General features: G+C 48.2%; 1 protein-coding gene across 2 annotated transcripts in view; it reads left to right on the top strand.

Annotated features, from left to right (window-relative positions):
- NEMF (nuclear export mediator factor) overlaps window positions 1-12820 on the top strand; it is a 46871-nt gene that overhangs the window by 20297 nt on the left and 13754 nt on the right. For both annotated transcript variants that reach the window (XM_053384234.1, XM_053384151.1), the window contains exons 19-25: window positions 268-380; window positions 1615-1672; window positions 1908-1966; window positions 4239-4359; window positions 5547-5796; window positions 11184-11226; window positions 11326-11375. In XM_053384234.1, coding sequence (XP_053240209.1) covers window positions 268-380; window positions 1615-1672; window positions 1908-1966; window positions 4239-4359; window positions 5547-5796; window positions 11184-11226; window positions 11326-11375 — 694 coding nt within the window. The remainder of the gene's footprint in view (window positions 1-267; window positions 381-1614; window positions 1673-1907; window positions 1967-4238; window positions 4360-5546; window positions 5797-11183; window positions 11227-11325; window positions 11376-12820) is intronic.

The following is a 12820-nucleotide window of genomic DNA, read 5'->3' as shown; positions in this document are numbered from 1 at the left end:
CTTTGGTGGTGACGAGGCAGTATACAAATTGTTAAAAATAAAAAGTCATTTTCCTGCTTTTTGTTCAGCAAGCAGAGGTATGTTGGCTGAAGTCTCGTGATTTTGCCTCTGCTGTGCTGCAGAGCAAATCTCTTAAATAATGTGCCCAAACTGCATTGAGAAGACTACAAAGTTTATTTTTAGCAATGCTAAACTTGGAGAGCGCTGTTTTCTTTAGAGTTGGGGTTCCCTGATACTAACTTGCTTCTGGCGCTGCTTCTGTTCCAGGGGAGCCCATCCCTCCACGGACGCTCACCGAGGCCGGCACGATGGCCCTGTGCTACAGCGCTGCCTGGGACGCCCGGGTCATCACTAGTGCCTGGTGGGTGTATCACCATCAGGTAATGAGGCCTGGAGTGGCTGTTGTTGTTGTTGTTATTATTATTATTAGGGTTCGAAAGCATGCCAGTGCAAGTAGATAAATAGGTACCATTGTGGAGGGAAACTAAACAGTGTTTCTGTGCGCTCTGGTTTCCATCACGGTGTCCCGTTGCACCAGAAGAGTTTAGTCATGCTGTCCACATGACCCGGAAAGCTGTTTATGGACAAACACCAGCTCCCTCGGCCTGAAAGTGGAGATGAGAGCCGCAACCCCATAGTCGCCTTTGACTGGACTTAACTGTCCAGGAGTCCTTGACCTTTACCTACCTATACTGCCCTATACCTGGAGGTCTCAGGGTGGTTCACAGAAAAACTGAGAGGGGTGTGGCTTGGCTTAACTTTGCATTTTAAAAATAATATTTTTCCAAAGTTGATGAAGCATAGCCAATGAAATTGATAACACATCAAGGGAGAAAGGGCGTAGAAATGGATTCAGTTTATAAGAAAGGAGACTCCCATTCAACGTTAGGAGGAATTTTATGACCATAAGAAGTGCTCAAGAGTGGAAAAGACTCACTTGGAAGGTGGAAGACTCTCCTTCTTTTGAGGTTTTTAAGGAGAGGTTGGAGGGGGTTCGACTGGACCACCCTTTGTGGTCCCTTCCAACTCTACCGTGTTATAATTCTGTGATATTGGTGATGAGTCACCGCGGCTGTGCTGGGAGGCACCAAGATTGTGGAAGGCTGTTTTGCAACATCTCTATGGTAGGCCCTGCTTCTCAACGGCCTCTTTCTGGTACTTACAATGCTTATTTATTTATTTTATAAAAAACTATGCACTGGTTGATTGTAAAAACCCTCAAAGCAGTTAACAAAGAGAGTAAAACAATAAAATTATCAGTAGGAAGCAACTCTTTCTTTAAGACATCCAAAAGGTAAAACCAGCAATAAACTAAAAACAGATTAAAACATAATATTAATAATAATATTTTATTTATATCCTGCCCTCCCCCCAGCCGAAGCCGGGCTCAGAGCGGCTAACAACAGTAAAAATAACACAGTTTACATAAAATCACAATCAGTTAATTGAAATGCATTCTAAAATCAATTCAGAGTCAAAATACATACAGCAAAGTTCTACATTTTTGGATAGGCTAAAATGTTTTTAGCAGCCGCTGAAAAGGGTACAGCCAAGGAGACTGCCTGATGTCAAAAATCAGTGTGTGATTAACATCTCTGGATAAATTCCACGCAGGTGTCTAAAACGGCCCCCACTGGAGAATACCTGACAACTGGAAGCTTCATGGTCAGAGGTAAGACCCAGCAGGTAGACACAGAGATGGGTCCTGGAATCCATACCTGGCTGGGCAGCCCCAGGTCCAGCTGCGGGTGGAAGGGGAAGAGTTTTGGCTGTTCCCTTTGGGCGTCTTCACATCAAGATCCCCAAACGACTGAACTTTGCAGAATTCCTCCCCTCTTGCAAGACGGAACAGTGGAATGTTCACAAAACCCTGAGCAGGTTTCCTTCTTTTGTTTCCTCCTATACAGGGAAAAAGAATTTCCTCCCTCCTTCCTATCTGATGATGGGCTTCAGCTTCTTATTTAAGGTACAGTGCCTTCAATTTCTGGTCTCCAATTATTTGGAGGTCCTTCTTAAAAGAAACCAATCCTGTGTTGATTCTTCTGTATCAACTGCAGTGATGGGAAAGGAGCCCTGTTCACATTCAGCCCTCCCCCAGTCCTGATTGGCCCAGATTTGGGGGGGGGGTTGTATCTATTTATATTTATTAATTTCTATACTATCCTTCCCCTGAGGATCACATGGTGGGTTACATTATAAAAACACAAAAATACACAACACAGTAACAAACAAAACAATACCCTGGTCCCACACACAGTTTAAAAGGGCATCGATTTTGGCTATTTGCCATTTGGCTAATTAAACAACTGCTGTGTTCTCCTCCCACTGTCGGAGGCAGTAAGTGCATTTAAATGCCAGATGCTGGGAATTTCAGGTGGCAAGGAGAGCTGCTGTTTTCCTCTTGCCCTGTTTGTGGTCCTCCCTTCGGGGCATCTGATGTCAGGCTTCAGGGAACTGGCTTCCTCCCCCCCCCCCCCCCCGTGGCAGTAGATACGATATGATAATCGATACGATAATTGAAAAAATCTACATCAGACATTCAAAACCCAACAAGCCTGCTATCCCAGCCTGGTTAGCCCCCTAAAAACTATGATACCCCATAATTAAATACAGTATACTCCCATAGAGACTACCTTAAACTGCGTTTAAAGCCAAAATCGCATTTAAATAGAAACTGTTTCTCAGGCGGCTAGTCCTAGTCTTTATAACCCCGTTCCTTTTTCCAGAAGGCAGAAGCTGAAAGAGATCATTTCCGGGGTGCGCACTATCCTGCGCTATCTCTGCAGCTTTCTTATGACACCTTGAAGCATAGTTTGATCCAAAGTGATAAGCAGGGCAAAGGAAAAGGAGTCTTCTTACCAGTTAGAAACTTTAATAATCGCAGCGGGAGAACAAAGAACCCATCTCCTCGAAATGGCGGTGCTCCCAATTAAGGATTCCACCCCCCCTACGTCCCTATTAATCCATCTCACTTCTACACCTTGTAATCTGAGCCTGTCCCCTCTGTGCTTTGTGTGCTTTCTGTTCTGCCACTTTCTCAGCTCTTCTTGACCTTGGGGAGAGCAGAGGAATGCTTTCTGGAGACAGTGAATCTGTTAACCCTCTCTCTCCCAGTGTTTCTTCTCTTAGATGTTTCCCCTCCAGCATGTCCCAGCTTCTGCCTTCTGAACTACCGTATTTTTCTGTGTATAACACGCCCCCTGTTTTTTGGGACTCCAAATTAAGAAAATAGGGAGCGATTGCCCAGAGTTGTTAAGTTTTATTGGGGGGGGGGTGGAATTGTCCAGGGTTGTTGAGTTTTTTTGGGGGGGGGGATGCTGACAATTGCTCACCTGCCTGACCGCCCACAGCTGACAAGCACATGCCTTGCAGAAGACACCAGTCATTTGCCCAATCACATCCAGAAGCCACAAAATGCCCACGCAGTTGCCACAAGAACAGCCAATCCCAACCAGCCCTTGCCACATACACCAATCTTCTTCTCCTTTGGCGATCCCTCGTAGCTGAGTAAGATTGTCTTCCAGTGTGGTGTAGTGGTTAAGAGTGGTAGCCTCGTAATCTGGTGAACCAGGTTCGATTCCCTGCTCCTCCACATGCAGCTGCTGGGTGACCTTGGGCCAGTCACACTTCTTTGAAGTCTCTCAGCCCCACTCACCTCACAGAGTGTTTGTTGTGGGGGAGGAAGGGAAAGGAGAATGTGAGCCGCTTTGAGACTCCTGAAGGGGAGTGAAAGGCGGGATATCAAATCCAAACTCTTCTTCTTCTTCTTCTTCTTCCATAAACACGGTTTTCACAATGAGCCCGTAAGTGACTGTGGAGGCCAATTCTGGATCCACATGCCCACCCCCTGCACTACCCGTGTATAAGACGACCCCCAATTTTTTACATTTATAAAAATAAAAAACCCTTCGTCTTATACACGGGAAAATGCAGCATGTCCCTCTGCAAACCACTGTTCCAAATCTATACTGTCCTCCTGCTCCTGGGAAGATTCAGGATCCTGATCTGGATCAGCGGGATGGGGAATCTCCCACCATTCCTCCTCATTGCAGCCTTCCTCAGCACCGTCCCTGACACCTGGTTGGCCACTGTGAGAGCAGGTTGCTGGATTAGTTGGGCCGTTTGGGGCCCCTTTTTGTGTGAGTGGCTTCTGCCTGTGCAGCCTGCCTGCTTCAGCTTTGATGGGTGCCTGGGAGGGCTTCCTGCGTCCCGTGGTCACACGGCCTTCTCTCCCCCAGGTGGACGAATCCTGCGTGTGGCGGCACAAAGGGGAGCGGAAGGTCAAAGTGCAAGACGAGGACATGGAGACGGTGACCAGCAGCACCAGTGAACTGGCGGAGGAAGAGATGGAGCCCTTAGGTAGGAGGGCAAAGGGGTGGGTTTAGGGGGGTGATCGGGGGCTCCACATACTGCCAGGGAGAGCTATGGGGTGGTCCTGGGATATGGGAGAAAGTCCGTTGACACAGTGAACTTCATGGAAAATATTCATTTTGAGGTTTATTATTATTATTATTATTATTAGAATTTATAGACCGCTCTATAGCTGGGGGTCTCAGGCTGGTTCACAGAATAAAATCAGGATGTTGTTGTTTAGTCATTTAGTCGTGTCCGACTCTTCGTGACCCCATGGACCAGAGCACGCCAGGCACTCCTGTCTTCCACTGCCTCCCGCAGTTTGGTCAAACTCATGCTGGTAGCTTCAAGAACAGTGTCCCACCATCTCGTCCTCTGTCGTCCCCTTCTCCTTGTGCCCCCCATCTTTCCCAACATCAGGGTCTTTTCCAGGGAGTCTTCTCTTCTCAGGAGGTGGCCAAAGTCTTGGAGCCTCAGCTTCAGGATCTGTCCTTCCAGTGAGCACTCAGGGCTGATTTCCTTCAGAATGGAGAGGTTGGATCTTCTTGCAGTCCATGGGACTCTCAAGAGTCTCCTCCAGCACCAGAATTCAAAAGCATCCATTCTTCAGCAATCAGCCTTCTTTATGCTCCAGATCTCGCTTCGCTTCCATACATCACTAAAAAACAGGATATAAAACCACAAAATGCCTAATAAAAATAAAAACAAGAACCCAATAGCCCCCCCAAAAAACATATTTTAAAAGGGCACAGGATGTAAATTGGATCAACCAAAGGTCTGGTTAAAAGGTTTAGAGAGGAGAGGGCAGCCTTCGCCAACCTAGTGCCCTCAAGATGTTTTGGAGGAAGACTCCCATCCCCCTAGCCAACACGGAAGCAGTCCAAAATATCTGCAGGGCACCAGGTTCATGAATCCTTAGAGAGGGAGAGAGGGCCCCATACAAGCTTCCTGGTGGGGAGAGTTTTGGTTCCAGGGAGCACTGTAGGAAAAAGGGGCAGAATCTTTTCAGGCAGCAGGAGATTTCCCAGTCCTGTCCTATCAAGGTTGGAATACAGTTCCCATCGGCCCCATTTGGCATGGCCAAAGGTCAGGGATGATGGGAGTTGTGGTCCATAGTATCTGGAGGACATCTGCTTGCAGATGGCTGTTAGACTCTAAGCCCTGGAGAATGCAGCTGCACTTTCTTTTCCAAGACGCACCGGAAGGAGACGAAAGCAGCAGCAGCGATGGCGAAAAGGAGAAGGCTGAGGATGAGGAAGATCCGGCTGAGACCCCCCACCAGGAGGGAGATGGGGATGGGGCAGGGCATGTCCTGGCTCCAGAAGGATCGTCCGACGAGGAGTATGCAGACTCAGAGGAGGAGGAGGGCAAAGGAACTCAGGCCTCGGAAGACATACGTTTTCCCGACACGACCATTGACCTCTCGCACCTGCAGTCCCAAAGGTAACCGAGACAGGCTGAGCCACACCTTGGTTTTGTGTGTGTTGCTTTCAGGAGGACGAAGCAACGTTTGGATTGTGAGCTTGGCTGGGTGTGAGCTGCGATTGGCGTAGTGAAATCTGGGAAGTGGTTTCTTGGAGCCAGTTTAAGGAGGGTGTTGTCAAGCTGGAAGGTGTGCAGAGGAGGGCGGCCAGGAGAATGGAGGGTCCGGAAATCAGGCCTTACGATAAAGGGTTGAGTTGGCGCGATGTTTAGCCCGGAGAAGAGGAGATCTGATAACCATCTTCAGGCATCTGAAGGAGATGGAGCAAGATTGTTTTAATAATAATAATAATTTTTATTTATACCCCGCCCTCCCCAGCCAAGGCCGGGCTCAGGGCGGCTAACAAGCAATAATAAAAACAAGATGAATGAATACAACTTAAAAACAAGATTAAAATACAACATTAAAATATTGAAATATTAAAATGCAGCCTCATCGCAGGAGGAGAAGGAAAAGAAAAAAGAAAGAGAGGGAGGGAATTAAATTGGCTCCAAGCCAAAGGCCAGGCGGAACAACTCTGTCTTACAGGCCCTGCGGAAAGAAATCAGATCCTGCAGGGCCCTGGTCTCATGAGGCAGAGTGTTTCACCAGGCCGGATCCAGTGTTGAAAAGGCCCTGGCTCTGGTTGAAGCTAATCTGACTTCCTTAGGGCCCGGGACCACTAGGGTGTTGCTATTTATGGACCTTGAGGTGTTGATTCAAGCCAAAGTCAGAGGAATTGGCCACCCTCCAGGTGCCCGGCTTGAATCCTTGTTGACCTCCCTGTCAGCGACTCCCGGCAAGATCAGGGGAGGTCTAAATCGGCGATCCTTCTCAACGTGAAAAGAACACACCACTCCTCCCCCCCCTCCATTCCCAGGGAGGGGAAAGAGACAGACAGAAATGTATTTACATGCCTTTATTCCTGTCTTTCCAGCAGTACAGAGAAATCGTGACTGCTCTCTCTCATCACCAACAGCAGAGAGAGAAAACTCCTCCCATGTACTTCCAGTACAGGGTCATGTGACACTCTGAGCTAACATCCGGTGCTCAGTGCACTGAATAGACTGTCCCTTTGTTCCCACGGTACAGTCCCATAACGTCAACATCCTGTTTGGCTTTCCAGCCACCTGGAGCTCGCTTCTGCATTGCTCCTTTTTCGTAACATCCTCCCCCAAAAGAATCAATGCGTGTTGTGGCAAGCAAAGCGTGATCCAGAGAAGAAAACAAACAGTTGTTATACACATAACACTCCCCTGTTGTTTCAGTTCCACTCTTGGAACTCCCCGCCACTGGTTTCCCCAGTGTACCTCTCTGGTTGTCTGGTTTCCAAGGAATGAGTGCATCTGCATTACCTTGGCTAGCAACTCTCTGTTGTGTCTTTGTCTCTGACTTAGACACAGCTCCAACCTGTCCTTGGTTGTTTACAACAGCAACACATGCAACAGCTAAGTTAGCAAACTCTTTTGAGTACCTCTTGGGTGGTGCACCCTTTGTAACTCTCTCAGACCTTCGTATGAGGTGCTGATTTTCTCTGCTCACTGGTTCAGTCTCAGGACTCTTTGGAGAACCAGTTCCAATAGTAAACAGTGGTTCATCCTTCACCTGTGAAGGCCTATCCATCGTGTGAGATTTCCTCTCAATGACTGTGACAACTGAGCTCTCCGAGCTATCACTGTCACTCTCAGTACCACTGTAATCTGTAAAATCAACATCATCATCTGAATCGTCCTCTGTGGGAAATGTGTGAACTATCACTCTCTCCTGTTCAGGAGCACTCTCTAGAAATTTTGTGAGAATCACCTGACCAGATTCAGACAAAATTACTCTGTAGAGACCCTTTTCATACCCCACAAAAATGCCTCTGGCATTCTTTACTCCACCTGGAGCTTCTGTCCTCACATGAGACCCAAAAACCTTGAAATGGGCAACAGAAGGTTTTCTATGGAACAGTTTCTCAAAAGGAGAACTTCCCAACTCTTTTGAAACCTTTCTCAACCATGTATGACAATACGACATTAGAGACTCCGCCCAGTACTCATGTGGCAGATGTGAACTAAGCAATTGCGCTTTCATCCCCTTTCGCAATTCTCTGTTCACCCGTACACAGACACCCCTGTTCCACGCTTCCGCTGAAACAGCAACCTTGTGCCTTATCCCTTTCTTCTGCAGGAACTCCTGAAAATCCTGTAAAAGAAAAATCCGCTTTTCATCTGTGAAAAGAAAATCAATGTTAGCATCATGCATATTCTTAACCTTGTCATAAAACTCCTGAAACCTTTCCAAGGCTTCCTGTGGTCTTTCCAACACATAAGTCCAGACAAAGTTAGAGAAATGATCCACACACACAAGATAAAATCTTGCATTGCCTCTAGATGGTTCTAGAGGACCAATCACATCAGCATACACTCGCTGAAATGCTCTGTTGACCCCAGTCACCTTCTTGGTCACACCTGCAAGAGAAATTAGGTTAGACACAGATGAATTACATTCCATGTAATCACTTTGTGCATAACTCAACAAATACAGTCCATCTTTCTCTCTGGCAGAAAGAAACAACTCTCCATCTTTGTAGATCTTGCAGCTCTCAGCATCATAGGACAGTTTCAGTCCTTTCTTTGCAATCTGCGAAACACTCAGCAGATTGAACTTCAGTTCAGGAACCAAGTAAACATTGTTTATAGTCAAGTTCAGACTCTTAAGATACACAGTCCCTATCCCGGTCGCTTCCAGCTCCTGACCGTTGGCCTGTTTCACAGCGAAGCTTTGCTTCTTAAACGTTGAAAAGAGTCCTTTGTGTGGGGACATATGAACGGTCGCTCCAGTGTCGATTATAAACGAGTTCCTAACATCTGGCGTGGTTCCTTTCGCCATCAAAGCCTTTGCAGGTTTCACCGAAGGCTTGGTATGACCTTTGCCTGATGCCTCAGGCTTTGCTGAGCGGCCCTTAGCTCCTTTTTGCTGGCGTGGCTTCTTACAGTTCCGCTGAAGATGCCCAGCCTGTCCACAATTGTAACATCGGACAACGTTCAAAGCTACAGCATTCTCTCCAGTAGCCACATAAGCGGGGGAATTAGAACTCCGTTCCTCCCTCCCCCTGTCCTTTACTTCCAGTGCAGCAAGGCGGTCCTGTTCATTCAGAACGACGGCAGACACCCTCTCCGCAGTCAAATCTTGAGCCGGAAGAGAACCAAGCTGACTGGCAACCATTTTGTAAGTCCGATTTAGGCTGTTTATCATCATGAAGCAAAACACTTCCTCCTGCAGACGGAAATTGCGTTCCACCATCTGTTGGCGCAGATATTTCATCTCCGTCAGGTGCGCTTGAACATCTCCATCAGGCGCAAGTCTCAGATTGGTCAGCTTCTCAAAATACAGCAACGCTGAAGAACCAGCATCCCTCTGATGTGTTCTACGCAGCGTCTCCCAAATCTCTCGTGCATACTCTAAATTCTGAATATGCACCAATTGGTCATCTGAGACACACAGAATTATAGCCGTCCTGGCTTTCAGATTCTGTGATTCCCAACCTCGCGTTGGTGCTGCAGGGATGGGGTTCTCAATCACCTCAAAGATCCTCTGATTCTGCAGCAGGGCCTTCATCTTTATAGACCAAGATGAATAATTGTCATTTGTCAGGGGAGGTAGATAGGGTAAACCTCCCCCCTTCTTGGCATCCATTCTGAATCCAAGTCTCTGCTCTTACTCTCAAGCCAGTAAAAATCCAAAAGTCTCTTTCAGGTTGTTTACTGCTTACACTGGCAGGCAAACTTCACGCTGTTGTTTAAAGTCCTTGCACAGCTGCGTAGATAGCCAAAACAAACTTTGACTCTCTCTCTGAGCCATTCAGTAACTTTCCACTTACTGACGGTCGTTGCCTAGCAACCTTTCTTGGGACAGGAAATCTTATCAACCACAAGAATTCCTGGTATGCAAGCCTTGCTCTCAGAGCTGTTTTTCCAAACGCAGCTCTCGCGAACCAGAGAATAAATCAATCTGCGTTCACACTTTTTAGCCCGAAATTCAGCATACCTTTTGGGGCTCCGTTGCCTGGAAAACCCCCCTCTCGGTGTCCAGCTGTCTGTTCAGCTTCTGGCTGCACGCAGACATTTCCTTATCTTCTTAGGTGCAGAGGATGGCAACGATCCATCGACCTCTCACCTCTCATGCTGATTCCCATGGATCAGATTGTCGGAATTCAAGCCACCAGAGCCAGTCCAGCTCTTAGTCCAGAGGAATTTGGCCACCCTCCAGGTGCCCGGCTTGAATCCTTATTGACCTCCCCTGCCAGCGTCTGCCGGCAAGATCAAGGGAGGTCTCTTCGGCGATCCTTTTCAAACGTGAAAAGAACACACCACTCCTCCCCCTCCTCCACTCCCAGGGGGGGGGGGAAGAGACAGACAGAAATATATTTACATGTCTTTATTTCTGTCTTTCAGCAGTACAGAGAAACACGTCTGTACACTCTGATTCCAACTGCAGAGAGAGAATAAACTCCACCCATGTACTTCCAGTACAGGGTCATGTGTCACTCTGAGGTAACATCCGGCTCTCAGAGCACTTTACAGACTGTCCCTGGTTCCCACGGTACAATCCAATAACATCCACATCTTGTTTACCATTCCAGCCACCTGGTGCTTGCTTCTGCATTGCTCCTTCTTCGTAACACAGATAACCACCGGCTATTGCTACCAGATGTTGATTCAAGCCAAAGTCAGAGGAATTGGCCACCCTCCAGGTGCCCGGCTTGAATCCTTGTTGACCTCCCTGTCAGCGACTCCCGGCAAGATCAGGGGAGGTCTAAATCGGCGATCCTTCTCAACGTGAAAAGAACACACCACTCCTCCCCCCCTCCATTCCCAGGGAGGGGAAAGTGACAGACAGAAATGTATTTACATGCCTTTATTCCTGTCTTTCCAGCAGTACAGAGAAATCGTGACTGCTCTCTCTCATCACCAACAGCAGAGAGAGAAAACTCCTCCCATGTACTTCCAGTACAGGGTCATGTGACACTCTGAGCTAACATCCGGTGCTCAGTGCACTGAATAGACTGTCCCTTTGTTCCCACGGTACAGTCCCATAACGTCAACATCCTGTTTGGCTTTCCAGCCACCTGGAGCTCGCTTCTGCATTGCTCCTTTTTCGTAACATGAGGCTCTCCGTGGGGCATACCGGGAGAGGCGGTCCCATAGGTATTTTCTGCTATTCCAGAGGGTAGGGCTTGAGCCAGTGGATTCAAATGACAAGAAGGGAGAGTCTGAGTAAACATTAGGAAGAACTTTCTCTCCCATAATCAACATCCACTTCCCAACATCTCACACCAGATTGGCAGCACCTGCTAACAAAGGACTTATTCATTTCCTTCCAGATCACAGCTAAAACCTGCTCCAAAGGAGGACGTCTCAAGCTTGGTAAGTTCCTGCCTGATACCAGCCGGTGATGGTAATGCTTGCCTGCTGCCCCAGAGAAAACTGACGGAGTCTTAAGTCCCTTTTCTCTCTCCCTTGCAGAGCGACAGCAAGTCTCAGGGCCGGAGGCACCTCTCAGCCAAGGAGCGGAGGTGAGGATCCTTGGACGGCAGATTCAGTGTGATCCAGCAGACGTCTTCAGTCTTGTGGCTGGTTTGCCGGTCTGACTTTCTCCCTCCCCGAGGAGATTTCTGCAGGGCCACGTGCAACGCAAACTGAGCCAGGCTGAGGTTTGCTGGCTGCTGGTGCCAGCGTGGAGGGAGTCCCCTTTTCCCTCCCTCTCCTAAAAGTAGCCTCCAAACAGAGGCCGTCCGTATGTGTGTGTGTGTGTGTGTGTGTGTGAACAGGGGCTGTGCTTTGGAGGGCCCCCCTGCCCCACGCCCTCCCTCCCACCCCCCTGCCAAAGCTGCCTGCCTCCTCCTTCCTTTCAGCAAAGCAGCTCAGGTGAAGGGTTTGGGTGCCCCTGCTAAAGGTAAAGAGACCCCTGACCATTAGGTCCAGTCGTGGCCGACTCTGGGGTTGCAGCGCTCATCTCGCTTTATTGGCCGAGGGAGCCGGCGTACAGCTTCCGGGTCATGTGGCCAGCAGGACTAAGCCGCTTCTGGCGAACCGGAGCAGTGCACAGAAACGCCATTTACCTTCCCGCTGGAGTGGTACCTATTTATCTACTTGCACTTTGACGTGCTTTCGAACTGCTAGGTTGGCAGGAGCAGGGACCGAGCAACGGGAGCTCACCCCGTCGAGGGGATTCGAACCGCTGACCTTCTGATCGGCAAGTCCTTGGCTCTGTGGTTTAACCCACAGCGCCACCCGTGTCCCGCCACTGCTAAAGCAGCAGCAGAAAATGTAAACTGGGGTGGGGAAGAATTGGGAAGAGACGGCAGCGGCGAAACACGAGTCGCAAAAATTAGGCTTGTCCGGGCAGTGGGTGGGTAGGGGGGACCACTGACGCCATCACCATGTAGAGGAGGAAGGGGGTGGCAGAAGCACGGAGGAGATGAGGGCAACCAGGGGGTGCGGTTTGACTTGCCCCCCCCCCAACAGTGGCTCTTCTCTCAGCCTCTGGTTGGTGCCTCCTGGCTGAGTTTGAAGCCAAGCAGCTGGTCGGAGTCTGAGCCCTTGGGTGGTCTTTTTTCTTTTTTAAAAATATATTTTTATGAAGTTTTACATTGCAAATTTAAATTCAAACACATCATTCACCTCCTCATTTAGGATTCTCTGGATCCCTCCATCCTTCCCTGGTTACCATTATCTTTCTTTCTTTTTTCATCTGCTTACCTTATATTCTCTAATTTGTTTAAAAAATTAATAGTCTATTTTTCCATATTTTTTCATACATTACAAGCATAACTCAAATCCTGCCCAAGTTTTCAGTTGTTTACAGTGTTCTCTTAAGTACATTATAATTTTTTCCCCATTTCCCTTGAAATTTTTCTATTCCTGGTTTCTGATTTTCCCAGTCAATCTCACCATTTCGGCATAGTCCATCATCTTCATCAGCCAGTATTCTCTATCTGAGCCCTTGGATGGTCTAAGG

The sequence above is a fragment of the Podarcis raffonei genome, chromosome 1 (genome assembly GCF_027172205.1).
Source record: "Podarcis raffonei isolate rPodRaf1 chromosome 1, rPodRaf1.pri, whole genome shotgun sequence".
In the NCBI taxonomy this organism is placed as follows: Eukaryota; Metazoa; Chordata; class Lepidosauria; order Squamata; family Lacertidae; genus Podarcis; species Podarcis raffonei.
The sequence above is the reverse complement of the archived record's forward strand: the minus strand, read 5'-3'. Positions and strand labels throughout refer to the sequence as shown.